Below are 17,825 nucleotides of genomic sequence, written 5' to 3' on the forward strand. Positions count from 1 at the left end.
AGGGGGAGGCCATCCGAGTCTATCAACTTCCCACACTTGCACAAGTGGGGGGGTCGCAAAGAGAGATTTGGAGTCGTAGACAGGTACCAAATCGAACTGACTCATCATCCAAAAGTAACCGGCTGAGGATAGTGGGACGGCATTTAACCAGTCCCCTAAGTGTGGTTGGCGGCTGCGTTCAGTGAGGCGAGTTCGATTTGATTGACGCTTGTTTTTAGGGATTTCATGATTACTTTAAACCGAATGGAATCCCAATTTTTGAGAATGATCCACATGGGTAAAGGCCAGATGCAGTTTAAACTTCGAAAGCAGAAGAAAATTCGTCAGTTCAAAATGTTCAGAAGGTTTTTCTAAATTTTCTAAATCAAAAATTCCGAAAACTTTAGTTGATTCTTGTTGTTGTATAATCGTCAATATAGACACAAAAAATGAAAGCGCTCAACAGGAACAGGTATGTTTCTCTTTATTGACGATTTTTTAACTAGTTCGAATAGCAACAAACAAGCAGAATAGCACTGAGTAAAAAGAGCAACACTCCGGCTGGTAAAAAAGATACCAACGGAGAAGAGAATATTTGTCGTTGATCAAACTGTCAATGAATTGATCACAAAGGCATAGTTGGAAGAAATATATTCCTAGGATGGTATTCATAAAATTATATGTTCATTTTGAATTGAGGCAAAAGTGTCTTTAGAATTATATCGACATAGAAATCATTGATTCAGATCAGTGTGTAATGTCTTCGAAATGGAAGTCTATTTGGAAACTCTGACTGGGGGACAAATTTTAGATTCAAATTTAGGTCCTTCGAATATTTATCAACCGCACTTTCTTTGAGATAGAGACGAGCTGAACTTTTAAAATAGTTTCTTACCGTGAATACAACTAAAACTGAAATCACGGATATCGCACGTATGGGGTCAGAATCGTAGAGAATTGGAGACGTTCAAAAAACTTTGTTCACTCTTTGGAGATAGTGAGAACACAACCCGGAGGAAAGTACTATCGATGACAGCGTTGAACAGACTAAAAACGGATAGGATGGGTAAAGGCCGGCAACGTTCGCGCTTCGTTTGCGCCTCTACAATGCTTTTGTGTCTACTCTTGTTGGGGGACTGAAAACTTCAATTCTTTCCACCGCATGCAAATGCGAATATTATGCGAAGTACATTGGCCGACACGGATCAACAATGAGGCACTGTACCAAAAGTGCTTAGCGCGACCTGGGATGTGATGGAGCCCCGATAAAGACTGTTTGGACAATCTGGATATAGAGGAATACTTTGCTGCAAGTGAATAAAAATATCGGGAGAGCCCGCGTATTACACAAACAGAGGTGCTATATGCAGATTTCAAATCAATCAACCGCAGGCTTAAAAGTCACGATGATTTGGATGCAATAAGGATTTTAGCATGCAACTAAGGAGGATGGACAAGGATTGCAGAGAAAATCGTTTCAAGTGCCCATTAGTTATCCTAACTTAATTGAATTTCTAACTAATTGTTGTTTGTAGTGAATATTATTTCTTTCATTATTATAAACAAATTAGTTTTTTGGGCTTTGAGAGAAATAATTTTAATTGAATACTATTTTTGAGAATTGTTATATACGTTCGAACATAAAACTGTGAGTATATATTTTCAAATCAAGATGGAGCTTTTTTGGCCTTGTTACGTTTAAAAAACCCAGCTCTCGCAAATATTGTAATGGATCATTTCTTTACATAAACAAATAAAGGATTCCGTGGAAGTCAAAGAGCAACATTGCTGACCATCTTGAATATATAGATATATTAATGGTTTTACATCAATTAAAAATTTATTGTTAAAACCGAACAAAAATGATTAAAGTAATTATTGTTAGTAAGTTTATTTAGCACCCTAAAACTTAATGAATATAAAATACATACATAAACGATTACGTCGTCCATGGGTTTTGTAGTTTCAGTAGATTTAAATTTGGTCGTTTCTTTAAAATAGGTCAATTAATGAGGCCAATACCAGTTGGATCTGGCTCTTCAAGTTCCCTTATTGCTAAATTAACTGCTGGTGACATTGCATTTAACCCTGAATTACGATGCTTATATTTTATCAATTATTTTTTTTACTTTCGGAATGATTTTGTTTTTTAACGCTTTAAAGAAATTTAAAGCTATAGATGGTTCTAAGTTATATGTTGAAGTTTGTTTCCCGTTCCAAGATCGATTTCAACGTACATTGTACGCACAAGAAAAAACAAAATTGAAAAAATCTAGGTATTAAAAAAGTGAAACACCAAGAAAATCATGTTATTCAAGATTTTCTATATTTTTTTTTTTTTATTTTATTTTTTCGATTTAAGGTTATATTATTAAAAAAATTTCGCATAAATATTAAAAAATTAAAATATAATAATTTTATTATCAGTTTTCATTGCCAATATTAATTCTAAGTTTTAATATAATTACAGCGGCAGCAAAAAATTAGATTATTAAGTTAAAATTTTTAATTTATTCATTTTACAATGAAATTATTTTTAATATTTAAATTTCTTTTTTTGATTTATTTTAAAGTAATTTATATTATCCCCCTAAAAAATTGATGGAATAAGCTTGTAGTATAATGCAGTTTTATCCAGATTATAGATTTGATTAGTTTATACAATTTAGAAATTTTTTTAAATTCTTGACGAAAAGAATTAATGTCAACTACTTTATCACGTCGCATCTCTCCGTGTAATTTTAGCATTCTAAAATCCTGCATCTTTTTGAATTTTGCCAGAAATCTTTTAGAATTTTTAAAGTCATTAAGTTCTAACTTTTCGGCAAAAGCGCAGCCTTACACGATATTAAGGAATTATTTAAAAAACCGCCTAAAAATTAGTCGGACAAATGCATCATATAATCGTAGACGCATCTTAGTCGAAATTTGGTTTTCTTCCTTGTGGTTTATAATATGTGTTTTTTTTATAAAAAGTGAGCCGAGTATAACATTCAAGATAAATTTTGGAAGATATGTGATTAAAAATAGTTTATTTACTAGTTAAAAAAATAAATTTAAAAAATTATTTAAAAATTTGTTAATTGCGATTGGTTAGGATGACAATATATTTTAGATCCCGCTCAAATTCGTCAGGAACAAGTTAAAATAACGTCTTTTCTCTTCAAAAAATTAAGTTACATCTTCGTAATGTTATTCTACAATTTTAAAATCTTGGAAGCTCAATGTTGTATTAATAGGAATATTGTAGGTCTTATAGTTGATGTTTGATTCTGAGTGCAAATTCTGTTAATGAATTATCAATAAATGTTCAAATACTGACAGATTTATTTTATAATAAAATCAATATGCTAGGTGTAGTTTTAAAAAAGTACCACAGTAGAAATAGCATATTACAATACAATGCGATAATTGAGGTTGATTTTATTGCGAGAAAATCTCTATTTGAACTAAAATAACAAGAAACGAGACAGATATTTAATTAGTAACTAATAAAAATGATAAAGAAAACAAAAATGTAAGTAAGTTTACTCACTTAAACAAATAATTCTTATAGAAATTAGAGAAAATGACTAGAAAAAAAGTATGAGACATCATTTTGGTTTGTTGAATCTGGATGAAATAAAACATCATATTCAACTGTCAAAAGTGGATTTTATATTTTTATTATATAAATATAACTAGCATGAATAAAACTCAGAAATTCCAGATCTACTAGTAGTCATTGTTCACAAAATATAATTAAATATGTTTCATTCAATGAAAACAATTCTATTAACGTTGTAGTTAGTTATAAATCTCTTGTGAAAAAATCAAAAAATTATCAATTTCCTTACCGATGATAAAAGTTAAAAAACAATGCATTGGAAGATCTTTGTAGGAAAAGATTTTTTTATAATAAAAAGCAAGATCATTTGATACTTTGTTTGAGGAAGCAATATTTGCCAATTTCAGTATCACTAAAGCAATGTGATGATTCAAATCACATTGTTGCTGATGCGGCTAATAAAAGATTTTAAGTCGATCCTGATTGATTGTAATTGGCTGATATATTCAAAAAGTTAAACAAACTTAATATCAAATTGCAATGACACAATATCGACTATATTCATTGCAAAGAAGCTATTATGTCATTTTAGGGAAAACTTGAACTTTATTGTATTAATATTAAACCGAACGAGTTATCACAATTTCCAAATTTATCAAAATTGCAAAATATTCTATAGGACGAGGATTTACAAGTTTATATCATCTCAAGAATATATACATCAATTTTAAACACAATATAGAGATTTTTCAATTGCATTATCTCGCTATCAATTATTGATTCATTATTATGATATTTTATACAGTTGAGATCTAGATCCTAGAAGAGACATAGATTTGCAATCTGACATCATGGCAATTCAAGGTTTTGAAAAACATTAAAAAATGTTTGTATACACACTGATTCACCAAACAACAAACTCCTCGTATCACTTCGTTTCTGAGGAGGATACTGCTCAAAAAACCATTTTCTTTATTCGTTAGGATTTTCTATGACAGGCAAAGAATCAAAGTTCATGAACTCATTTTGTATCGGCATGTCGTGAGGAAAGTCCAATTCTGTTACAGCATAAAGGGAGTGGTAGCCAAACTTATTGAGCTGTACACCGCAGCGGCTAAAATTTTTAATTTATTTTTATCTTTATTTAAATATTTTTCTCCTTATTAATATCAAATATTTTTCTCCTCCTTTTTATCGATATTTAAATATTTTTCTTTTTATTACTCAGATAAAACGGAGCTTACAATGTTTACGCATACTGATCAAAGACCCGAAAATCACGGAGAAGGCAAAAGAAAGTGGGCTCGCTTCTAGGAAACTCTGAAAATGATATTCACAGGAAAATCTTCGCTATTAAGTGCATTGAAAATAACATTGGTTATATGGAGTCACAAGAAGAAAATAAGACTAAATAACAGGTTCGGGAAATATAAAGCTCTTGTCATTCCTGTTCTTAATTATAACTCTGGCAGGTGGGAAATCTCTAAATACACAATGGACAGTTTTTCTTTATTATCTATGCCAGATTTAGTCGAGACTTCCTTTCTAGGATGTTCTATCTGACTACGCCGCTAATGTTATTTATAACCTTAGGTGTGACCTTAGGTGTGTAAAAGAATCACTTACAACGAATTGTCTTCTTCCAGAAAAAAATATTTTTGACTAACAGCCGAGAAGTTTAGAAAAGTAAGAATAAAAATGGTTCCGCATGTCGCGTCCCAAACAAGCAAATTTCCACATTTGAAGGGAAAGATCGTCATTTCATCTGAGAATTTCCCGCCTTCGCAATCAAGCCCAACAGATTCAAACATTAGCCGCATCGTATACTCTTTTAGAGATTTCATTAGAAACTTTCAGCACTGTAATTGCAGGAGACGGGATGAAGATAATGTAGCTGTTCCGAGACAATAAAATGTTTAGTATAATAACTATTTTTTGTATTTAGATAATTGACCCTAACGATCCGAACATTAACAATAGATAAACTAAAAATCACTATTAGTTTTCAAATTTTTTGAAAATGTTCAAAATTCAAAATTGTTCCAATTTCTCGATTTGCTAAAATTTTGTCTTATTTTTAATCAATTAATAATTATTAAAGCCGAACAAGACTGGTTAAAATAAATATTGTAGTAAATTTATTTAAGCACCCTAAAACTTAATGAATATAAAACACATACATTAAGGATGAAGTTGCCAAAATATTTTGTAATGTCAAATGTAAAATCAATTAATGACGACAAATATTATTCTTTGTGAATTTAGATTTGGTCGTCTCTTTAAAATAGGTCAATTAATGAGGCCAATACCAGTTGAATTTAAATTTTCAATTTTCCTTATTGCTATATCAACTGCTGGTGACATTGCATTTAACCCTGAATTACGATGTTATTTTATCAGTTATTTTTTTACTTTCGGAATGATTGTTTTTCAACGCTTTAAAGAAATTCAAAGCTATAGATGGTTCTAAGTTATATGTTGAAGTTTGTTTCCCGTTTCCAAGATCGATTTCAACGTACATTGTACGCACAAGAAAAAATAGAATTGAAGAAATCTAAGTGTTAAAAAAGTGAAACACCAAGAAAATCATGGTATAAATTATTCAAGATTGTTCTATATTTTATTTATTTTTTCGATTTAAGGTTATATTATTAAAAAAATTTCGCATAATTATTAAAAAATTAAAATATAATAATTTTATAAATTACAAAATTGTGGCCAATTTAAAAATTACCCAAGACAGTCACTAACCCAGGTTCCGCCAGTGACAAAAATTAGATTCATCCAACCTGGATGAAAAAAATCACGTGCAGGAGTACATGAATTAGACATGGTTTTCCACCAATAGTACAAGAACAAAGGCTGTCAAGTAATCAGATGTGACTGAAAAAATGATTAAAAAATTATCCCACATAACACCTGCAGGAGTAATGTATTAGACATTAAAAAAATTATCAGACGGGGCTCCACTGCTGGTTCAGACGGGGCTCCTGGATTTTCGACTGTATAACACAGCTAGTGGCTATACTTTTAGAAAACTCGCAAACATTGTTTGATTTTGTTTCTTAAATCATACTAATCTTTCAGAAACACCAGCGGCGAATAAGCTATATTTATAAACTTTAGAGTGTTAAGTTCAGAATACTTTACGGTGAGTACTTGCATCTTATAATAATCATGTCTAATAAATCTCGTTTGAAGCTTCTTGATAGAAACTTTCACCATAAGAGGATTAAATGATGAACTTAGTACCTGGGGATTTACAAAAAAATCATATTTGTCGCTGGATTCTTTCAAAAAAATCAGTTAGGAAGAATCATTGGCATATATTGGCCACACAAAATATCCAATGAAAGTCTTTATAAAATGTGCATTTTGCGGCCTATAAATATTGATCTGCTGAAAAGCCGTTGGGGGCTTTTTGGAAACATTACAAGATTCTTTAAATTGAAAGACTAATTATTTATCAATTGAACTAATAAATGCGTCCTCTTACTCGATTCTCCTCCTCTTTGAGCTAAAACCAATCTCTTCGATGGGCACACTCATCTCACAGGGTTGGCCTCTTCTGTGGTCGTTCTCAAGTTCGACTCAATGGCCTCACTTGGCAGAGCCTCTTCCGTTGTTCCATTTGTAAAACGAGTCGTTTGGCATTCTTATGCCGGGATCATTCCAAATTTGTGTTCTACACGCATACTCTTCAATGTTTTTCTGATAACCACCGACTGAATGTAAGCTCGTGTAAGTTCTTCCAAACCAATAGTATCGCAGTTATGTTTATAGTATTTACTCACAACACCATCCCACGTTAGTACCAATGGTACTATGGTTACCTTGGCTTTGTGGATTAATCCCAGTTCACTGGCAAGCAGGTCGTACTTGTAGAGCTTTTCCACTTCGACTTGCTTCAATTTTTTTTGAGAGGTGATTCCAATCTCTATAAGCGTGATTATGTCCTCATTTTGTCAAGTACAAAAATATCCGACTTGTTATTCTCAACCTTCGTATCCGTATTAATTGTGTGAGATTCTTCAATAGATTATTTGACCATTACCTCTTTGGTTTTTTCATAAAATACTTGTTAATACAGGAACCACTGCTGGTCTAAAGAATGTACTATGAAAATAATAAAATCCTTTATAGCCTACAAATGTGGATTTTTGTAATCCCCGAAAGAGCATTATGATAATGATGTCAACAAAATTATAATCGGAATTGTGGATAGACCGAAACCTAGTCTAGTTGAATTTGAACAAACTGACAATATTTAATGTTAATTATTTTATTTTTTAAATGTTCTTAATTTATCAAATTAAATACAATATATTTTTCACGTGTTTGTGTTGTTTATTTTTGTTGTTAGTTTTTATTTTATTCTTTTTTGCTATCAATGTTTTATTTTCATAATATTTTTGTTTTTTATTTGTTTGAAGATTAATTAAATTGACTGCTTGTAAAATATCCTTGATAAAGGTTTATTTTGCAAGTGAATTTGTATTCATTTTATTAATCTCCATTCATATGGATTTGTTTTAATTCGATTTATTTATTTCTATTATTTTTATTTCAGTTATTTTTCACCATGTAAGTCCTTCGATTCCTTGGTTGCTCAGATTTATCGAACGATTATTTCATTTATTATTTGTTCCGAATTATTATTTTCTTATTCGATTATTGGTAATCTACAATTTTATTCAATGCTTTATATCTTATTCTAATTCTATTATTAATAAAGAAAGGACAAGAGAAAAATCATCATTGGCAGATAGCCAGTGTGTTGCCTCTGACTATGGCTATAGAATCTATATCTATAGTATAGATATTCGTTCGGTTAAATACCGGTGCTAACTCGGGTCGCCGTTAACCATTTCGATTAATGAGCCAATCCGCTGGAGTAGGGTCCGAGTAGAAGGCCCCTGTATTCCTGACGTCTCAACAGTCAGGGGGACAAACACTCTGTTATTCCCAATTCCAGCGTATTTCTCACTTTCTCTTTCTCTTCTCACCCGTTCAGACGGGGCTCCTGAATTTTTGATACATAACTTGATATTCTGATTGGAAAAGGATTTCACGCACGTGACGTCCCAAACCAGACACTTTCCCCTCTGAAATGGAAATGTGGTCATCCCATCGGGTCTTCTGCCGTCCTCTACGAAAATCCCTCAATGTATAAATCTCGGAGAGCATTCAAATTTCGGAGGAAATCTCCATCTCCAGGCCTCAGAAAAGGAGCGATCCCATGTAGTAAGCCCACCCGAAAAAGCACTGTCCAGGCAAGATCCGAAAGGTTTGAGTAGGATCTCAGAGGCCAGGTTGTTGCACATCGAAAGGGAGGATAGATATGCCAGAAGTGCCAAATCGGATGCAGTACGGATTCCCGCACCTCTGAATCTCAGTGGTAGCGAGCATTGGGCCCATCCCGGAGCATCGAAATGGACGTTGAGGATGGATTCAGCAGCTTTTTTCAGAATGGCGTTGTATGGAAGGAGTAGATCCATTTGCAAGATACAGGGATTGCTTCTGAGGGTGAAGATAAGTTTCGGCAGATGGATGCTGTTCTTCCGGAGGAAAAAGGCAGTGTGCGAGTCCAAGATAGAAAGATTTGTTGAAAGTCTTTGGAAGTGTTCGGCTTTGGCAGAAAGCATGCATTGGAGCTTTGTGTCGGACAGGGATCCACCGAGAAAGGTGACGTTATCGATTGGGGTAACGTTGGCGCCAGGCAGGGTTGCTCTGAGGCGGGCCACAGCGGATTGGAAGTCGGCCTCCGAACAGGAGACATTGATGATCTCGGTCTTAGGATAAATGGAGAAAAGAATCTGCAACTTCTTCAAAAAAACACTTTCTAGTTTTTCTGTCTATTCCACCAAATGGCCTGGTCGCCAATGACCTCGATGGTACTTTCTGTGAAAAATGACCCCGCGAAGAACTGTTGTGACTTTAGAAAAGACCTCCTCATACCGCACGACCTGTCCGCGAGATTCAAGGAACTTCGACAGCCAGCGCCTTAGACACGGAGAAACCCTACACGTGGCGAGGGAGCTCCGGAGGCCGTCGTGGCACACCGAGTCGAAGGTTTTTTCAATGTCAAGACTAACTAATATACCACACTCTTTCCGCTGGAGGGCGCACTTCATTTCCGAGGACACCTTTCACAAGCAGTCGCCGCACGAATGGCCCTCTCTGAAGCCCCATTGGAACTCGGGGAGGGTATCCGCTACTAGAATGATACTTGTGTATTACAACATGAGATGGAGCCACTGTACTTACTTTCTTAATTTTTCTTCAAATAAAGTTTTGGTGAACAAAATAAGCAAAACATTAATCAGAACATGTCTTATATAATTGATACATTTTCAAAGAGAACTGAATCCTAATCAAAAACTTGCTTATTAGGTTTCAGTAATTATTTTTTAAAGCAACATCTTTCCACAATTTTTTTTCTATTAAAACAATCAAAAGAAGAAAAAATGGATACTTTTAGGCATCTACCTACAATCCAAATTTTAAGTTATCATACAGTTGGACTTTTAATGTCAGATTATTCTACTTTGTAAGGGAATCCCTTTCTTATCTTGTATGTTCTCCAATGTTTTTCTAAACACGAAAAAACTATATATAGACCCTGGTTTTTTTATACTTCAAAAAAATTAAGTAGCTGTTGTAGAATTTAAGCAAAATCCAGTTTCATGTATGACCCATTAGAGATCATCCTCACATTCCAATCAGAAAATAACAAAATATTTAAATTTATTAGTAAAATCAATTTAATGAATGTCAATTTTTAATTCCCCGATGTAATAAAATTATTTTCTGTCATTAAATTACTTGAATTAAGTGGGACTGCAAGATTTATAGATTTAATAGAATATCTCTTATTTCTAATATATTCACGAAAAAATCTAATCTATATAACATGAGAATTTACATGAATATTGCTGAAATAACAACGAAAATGCTGAAGAATAATTTTAAAATGAATATTTTAGTGAAAATCATTAAATGTGAATATTTAATAATAATCAATAAGAATTTATTTGTTGCAACTATGAAACCTAGACGAAAAATCACTTAATAAAGTTGTTTAAAAGCTAACAAAAGTTTTATTTTTATGAATAATTAAAAAAATAAAAGCCATAATTTAATATCTCTCTAGTTTAGAGATTAAGCAATAATAATAATTTTGTTTAATGTCAGAGGAATCGCTAAATCTTGAAAAAGAACAGCATTGTGCGAAGATCTGAAAAGATACAAAGTCTCTGTTGGATGTTTACAGGAGACAAAACTGCATGGGGGATTAGAAGAGGAACTGTCGGGCTATCACTTCATCTCATTCCGAAGTGAATGCAGACACTTTGGCCAAGGATTTGTCCGTGAGAAGAAACCAACCATTATTAGCCCAGGATCTTTGCCGAGGACAGTGAAAGAGTCGAAAAGGTTTACCACCTTGCACTTTTCTTTCCACCATGAAGCAAGTCGGTCTTTGCCAGAGTGACGGAAAGCGTCCTGGCGGATAACTACCTTTCTTTTTAGAGAAAGCAAGTCCCTTGTTTGAATGCCATTAGTGTTGCCTCAATATTATCAAAGATGAGCAGCAACCCGGTTTCCATCAGTTTTCATGCTGAAGAGCAAAATATGTGTGCATTTCATACGCTTTCAACTCAACTTCTTCCTGACACTAAAAAGCGGCATGTAACCAACCTAAGAGTTCTTGCCAATCCAGCAAACAACCGGACGAAATCAAGAAACGAAAGAACCGAGTTTGTTTTCTGATTGTGGTCTACTCTAATAAGACACCAGATGTCTCTTCAACAAAATAATGACACCTTTCACCACTATTTATTTAAGTGGTTAAACAATTTTTCAATAAATCGTACAGATACCTCCAACTTTGGGGTTAGTTTAGATTTTAAATTCAAGCCATACCACAATTTAATGGAATATCTCCACGTTTTCTCCGAAAGTTCAACGTGTTTCCTTCCTTCACAGCTTTTGAACAATCTTTGAAAGCCATAAATCAGGAAAAGCTCTATACAGGCAGAGTATACGTATAGGAACGTTTTCGGTTTCAACCAAAATTGTGCAAGACCTTTCAGAATCGCGCTAGCTTTGTTTTTTCTGTTAATTATATGAGCCATGAATCCACAACTAATTTATTGGAAATAGACAAGTTAGTCTTTTCAGCTTTCCAAGATTTAAACGATGATTCAATTCCATTCAATTCCATTCAATTTCATTGTTAAAAATATTGCGTTAAAAATTGCTGTAAGACTTAACTCGAGCTCGTTTAAAGCATCAATTGGGTGGTTGGACCGTTTCAAAAGGAGGCATGAACTATTATTCAAAACTCTTGATGGAGAGGCCATTTTGAAAGTAGACTGACGGATGAGCACTTGAATGATTTTATTTTACGACATGTGGAAAATAAACAATTATTCAACCGAGAAGAGGATAAAATGTTGTGATAGAATTGAAACTGAGGAAATTAGAATGCTTGACATACTAAATAAACTCGAATATAATATGTACACAAAATTTCCCGAAAATCTTATTTTCCATATAACAAACTCGTCACTAAATTAAAAGAGGAAAATAAGGAGAAAGGAGAAGAGCTAAACGAAACCAAGAAAACAAAAGAATCGAGAACCGAAATTTACTATTAATTTAAAATGAAATTAATCTAAAGTAAAGGAAAAGAAAATTTGAGGAACAATTACAATCTAATTTATGATTAGTTTTTAATACAATATTAATGTTGTTTATTTACCTAAAAAAATAAAAATCAGATTCCATATTTAAACTATTTGGTAGAAATAAATAAAAATAGTAAAAATAAAAAAATGCTTAGAATAGAATAGTTTTTTTTATTTTTCCAGACCAAAACCCAAAAAACAACGAAAGAACATTAATAAGGAGATAAAAAAAAGACAGCGAAATGTGTCTTTCCATGCTAACCACAATTATAATTATTTATATAACTTTTCTCCAGGACTATCTGGATCGTGAGCACAGAGGATTCTAGCACGTCTTTTAGCTTCCCGTCAAGTTTTACACCATTAGGCAGCTTCAATGCGAAAAGTCTTGTTTTTTCCAACAGTTCGATAAGGTAGTTACTCTCCTCTGTACCAACCAGCTCTCGTAGCGATATGTGAGTACTGGCTGTAAACACGTAGATGTACGTTTCCGGATCCAGATATAACTTGTTAGGCTTTTAAAGATCCTTAAACTTTTTTTTATCTGATTTGCAACTTTGTCGGCGTACGAACCACGACAGTTGATAATTAATCCATGATAAAGTAAATTCAAGCTCTTGGAGAGACCACCCATAACATAAAACACGACGCCGCACAACGATTCCCTTTCCGCATCAATGAAACGGTGCTCTTCTCAGGTGCTATGGTCGAGCCCTTTTCTGCTGTCCACTTTTTTAGCATGACAATGTATGACTTCAGATATCCATGAACCAGATTTATCAGCATGATGCCCCTTCCAAGTTATACACACCCCGATAGGCAGTTTCCACACGAGCATAAAATTTTTTTCCAGGCATTGATAGATCTGTTAAAATTTTTTACAAATAAAATATATAGCAAGAAAATTTAAGTACATTTATATTTTTTTAAATATATTTTTGAAAACTCGTGGTTTTTATGTCAACGTGTGTCAAAATTTGAAAATGGAATGAAGACTATGGTCGCGTTTTAACAAGATTTTATATTTTCAGACTTGAAATCAAGGAATTTCTATTTGAAAAAACTCTGAACTACTTGATTGTTTCAAATCTCCAGATTTTGTTATTTTTGTGGCAAATTTAGCTGACATTTTCAATCACCTTAAAGAGTTAAATCTTTCAATTAAAGGGAAAGGGATAAGCATTATTAATCCTTCTGATAATCTAAATTCCTTCAGAAATAAACTTTTGTTATGGACTCTCCGTATTTAAGACAATAATTTGTCCAATTTTCCAACGTTTGATAAAGTTGCTATTGATTCCGACTTGAATTTTGATAAAACTATTAAAAAAGAAATCAACAATCATCTTGAATTCTTGGTATTTTTTAATTTTGGCCGTCTCAGCCTTTTCCGCAGCGAACCCGGGGGAAGTGGCAGATGACATGATTGTCGATGGAGAGAAAGAGTCGATGCACGTAGCATCCCAGACGAGGCACTTGCCTTCCCGAAAAGGAAAGGTTGTCATTCCCTCCCTCCTCTGCATGTTATCTAAAGCTCTGGAAAAACTGATACTCAACAAAGTCAAACATTTTTTTTCTGACATGAATTTCCAAGATAGATGGGAAATCGGCGGCCTCGCATTTTGCCACGCTGACTAACTTTATCTCAAAAGGACTAACGACGAGGAAGAATCTATACAAAAAGTACAAGTTCGAGCTCGACGTATTTTCCAAATATAGTACCTCAAGGCTTGTCTTTATCACAAGCTCTTCTCAACTTAAACCTATCGGATCTCCCGATGCTAAAAGGTGAAGATTTAATTGTTCTATCATATGCGGATAATATTTTGATTGTCTTTTGCAACCGAGAATTCGGAACAGCCGAGGTAAAGCTGTAAAATTACCTCTACTAGTAAACCGCCCAGGAAAGTCGACTCGAAAAGTGGGAGTAAAGATGTGTTTATTGATGTGGAGATACCATTCCAAAAATCTCAAAATATTTTGGGAGTAACATAGACGCCCATATATCTTTCTCACCGCAAGTGAATAATGTGATCACGAGATGTATGAAGAAACTCAACATACTCAGAATTTTTCTTCGGAAATGCAGACAGTAGACGAGTTTACCACTCGCCAAACCGTCTATAAGCAATACATAGAAGCCACAATTAGTTACGCTCGCACAGCTTTAAGAAATACGATTAGCTACATCAGTGATTCTTAACGGGGACGCTGGAATTTTATTTTTTAAATTATTATAAATATGTATTCGTTTTTGTAAAACATTATCACGTGCTTTTCTATTAATTCTAAATTCAAATTGTCTTGTTTTTGCTTAAACAGAAAATTTACTGATAATATTAATATTTTTTTGTTAATTGTATTTAATATTTTATAGGTGTCTAATAAAAAAATATAACGACGTATATATTCGAGTTAATATCTAAAGTTTGGAGTGATATCCTACGACCATAACAATTCACGTCCTATGTGTCTCCTATATAAAAAGGTTTTTACAAGTGAAGGAATTGATGCGGATATTAATTATTTTTGTAATTTAAATATAATTATGAAAATCGTTTTATGATTAATCAAATATTTACAGAAAATTCGAAGATGCTTGAAAAAGGCCAATTAGCATCATACAAAATATCAAAATTGATAGCGTAATCACGAAAACCTTATACTCTTGGAATTCTTGAATATTACCAGCTGTCAAAGAAGTGTTAAATTTAATGGTTGATTGTGAATTCTCTTAGATAACGAGATAATTTCATCAATTCCTTTGAGTAATTGTTCAGTCTCTTCCAGAATTGATGAGAGAATTATCATGTTTGTTATTGAAAAAATACACCTCTATGAAAACACAATTAAGAAAAAAAATTTTATTAATTTTCAAGTCTACAAAAATTTGGGCTTATTTTTTGTTATAATGTTTATCAGGTCGAAAAATTAACGGTGATTGTTTTTTTGCATTAAAAGACGATATGAATATAGTTGTCTATGCAACTGATGGAGCACCTTCCCTTAATACAGTTATTTCTTTTATTAATCTCATCGAAATGGAAATCACTTCCCAGGACCGCCTGAAGCAGATCAAGAAATACCATAAATACGATTTATTGGTATGGGAGTTGTCCATTCTTTACGACGCTCAAGTGAAAATAATTCCACTGGTTTTGACTTGGGACGAGCTTGTTTCCAAGTTTTATAAAAACTACGTTAAGAAGTTGGCTGTCGAAGACGCAACTCAGTCTTATATACAGTCAGTTGTGTTAAAGAAAACACTGATTGTTGAGCACAGGCATGGGATCAGAATCAACGATAAGATAAATTCAGAAAGTAGCCTCTTAATTGAAGCAAGTCATTCGTACGAAGATAATATGGAGAATGAGAGACTTCCTCCTCTAAAAGGAGGAGATTAACCTCCAGCGGACAACGATCGGATTATTATTATTATTTAAAGACCAAACACGGGCAAAGCCAGTTAATTATAGTTATTCCCGTGATCGCCGATCCAAACGAGGGAGATCCTTCTGAAAGGTTCAATCCTTCCCGCAAGATCGGCCTGAGACGACGATGTCCCAGGGTCTGAGAAGCTAAGAGTCCTTTTTCGGTAGGCATTAAGTGCCTCCTGAGCGTTGCCATATCCGGAGGAATTTCCAACTGACATGGTGGACCCCGTAACGCCACGCTAAGCCCGGAAGGTAAGAGATCCCCATTTCCAACTGTGTCGTGCCAGAAGTACTCGTTGCCTCACGGGCAGGGGAACGATAACGAGAATTTGCCCCAGGATGAAAACTGGCCTCCTTCGGAATCGAACTCACGACCGTCCAAATCCATTATCCATAGCTTAACATCAATTAAATAATATTAAGTTAATTAATCTATGTATGTTCTATTTTAATAAACATTAATTTCTTTTATTAACAAACTTAAATTAAACTTGCTAAATTCACGTCTTTTTCTACCAGCTTTGTGTCTATAATGATGAAAATTTTGATCAACTTTTAATGCATACAGAAGTAAGGTAGCTATCAAAGTGGGACTGTTTGGGACTTACACCCCTCGACATAAATATTGGTGAATCTTCAACTTACTTCATTCATACAAAGAATGATTTAATTTTTTCTTCAGATATATTTTAAAATCTGATAAAATTAATAAAAATTAATTTAATTATTTAAATTTTGAAATTTTGTCTAAGAAATTTGGAAAAAACAACGACTTTCATTGGCATAAAATTTGGTTATTGTGAGATTAATATGTAGAATAACCTCCTTTTGCCGAATAGATCTCCCAACACCTTTTTTTCATTGACTCAACTAATTTTTCAAGTTTTTTGATGGAATAGAATTCCAAATATCTAATAGATTTTCCTTCAGTGCCTGAATGTTCTCATTTTTTCTTTGCCTAATTTGAACCTTCATATAAGCCCACAAATGCTCTATCGGATTTAAATCCGGAGATTGCGAAGGCCATTCTAATTTTTTAATATTTTTTTCGCGAAAATATTGAATAATCATTTTTGATGTATGGCAGGGAGCGTTGTCTTGTTGAAAAATATAGTCAACAATCCCCATTTTTGTACAGAAAATGGCAAATTATTGGTCAAAATAGATTGATATTTTGCAGAATTAAGCGTTTTGTCTATAAATACCAAATCGCCTACCCCATGATAGGAAAAACAACTCCACACCATGACTTTCCCTAATTTTTTATTACATCATAATTTACCTTTTTCAAATTTGACAGTTGGAGTAATATTTTAGGATTTATTTATTTTAAATTTTTTCTATACACAATTTTTCTTTTTTGGGTCGTTAATAATTAAAAAATACATTCATCAGGAAAAATTATTGATCTAAAATAATGGTCTGAAATTTAAAGAAATTTTTTGAATCTGGAAACCATGTGTTTTTTTGTTAGAAGTGGTTTTTTCTTTGCAATTCTTCCGAAAATTCCATTTTTATTTAAATTTCGTATTATGGTTCGAGACGAGACACGTGTTCCAGAAAACTTTTCTATTTCATTAGAGAGTTCAGAAGCAGTTAAAGATGAATTTTCCTCTGATGTGCGTACCAATGATTAATTTGCACATTATTCAAAATTGATAGTCTTCCAGAACCATGTTGGCGGTCATATGATCCAGTTTTATTGTATTTCTTGATAAAAATTACGACTGTTGAATATGGAACACCGGTTTCTTTAGAAATTTTAATATATGACATATTTAAGTCGTATAGCGCAATTATTTTCCCTTTCATAAACGAATCGAGAGTATTATATCTAAAAATATTTTTTTATTAAGATCAATCTCTAAATACTAGCATAATTTGACGGTTTAAATTTTATAACCAATTTTTATGTCACTAACCTAATTGCCGACATGCTTTAAATTTCTTGCAATATTAATCTTTAAATCTATTTTAATTATAAATACAAAATAAATATTATTTTAGAAGATCTAAAGGATCTTAAAGTATGAATTTATTCGTTTTTAAATGAAAAAAAAGCAGGAAAGATTAAATAACCAAATTTTTTGTCAAGGGGTGTATATTCTCTCTCTTCGACACTGTGGTTGAATTCCTCGAAGACCCAAAGGAAGGCTGCCATCCTTGCTGTTGAAA

General features: G+C 33.0%; 1 protein-coding gene across 1 annotated transcript; it reads left to right on the forward strand.

The window, feature by feature from the left end:
* The first annotated feature begins 15,182 nt into the window (after window positions 1–15,182).
* Window positions 15,183–15,620, forward strand: LOC115226999. Its single transcript, XM_029797951.1, has one exon. The coding sequence runs from the start codon at window positions 15,183–15,185 to the stop codon at window positions 15,618–15,620; it is 438 nt and encodes a 145-aa protein (XP_029653811.1).
* The last annotated feature ends 2,205 nt before the right edge of the window (window positions 15,621–17,825 follow it).

This window comes from Octopus sinensis, unplaced genomic scaffold (genome assembly GCF_006345805.1).
Source record: "Octopus sinensis unplaced genomic scaffold, ASM634580v1 Contig01158, whole genome shotgun sequence".
Classification (NCBI taxonomy): Eukaryota; Metazoa; Mollusca; class Cephalopoda; order Octopoda; family Octopodidae; genus Octopus; species Octopus sinensis.

What these genes read in the sequence shown, in the direction of transcription:
- LOC115226999 (XM_029797951.1), top strand. Translation starts at nt 15,183, where the DNA reads ATGAATATAGTTGTCTATGCAACTGATGGAGCACCTTCCCTTAATACA.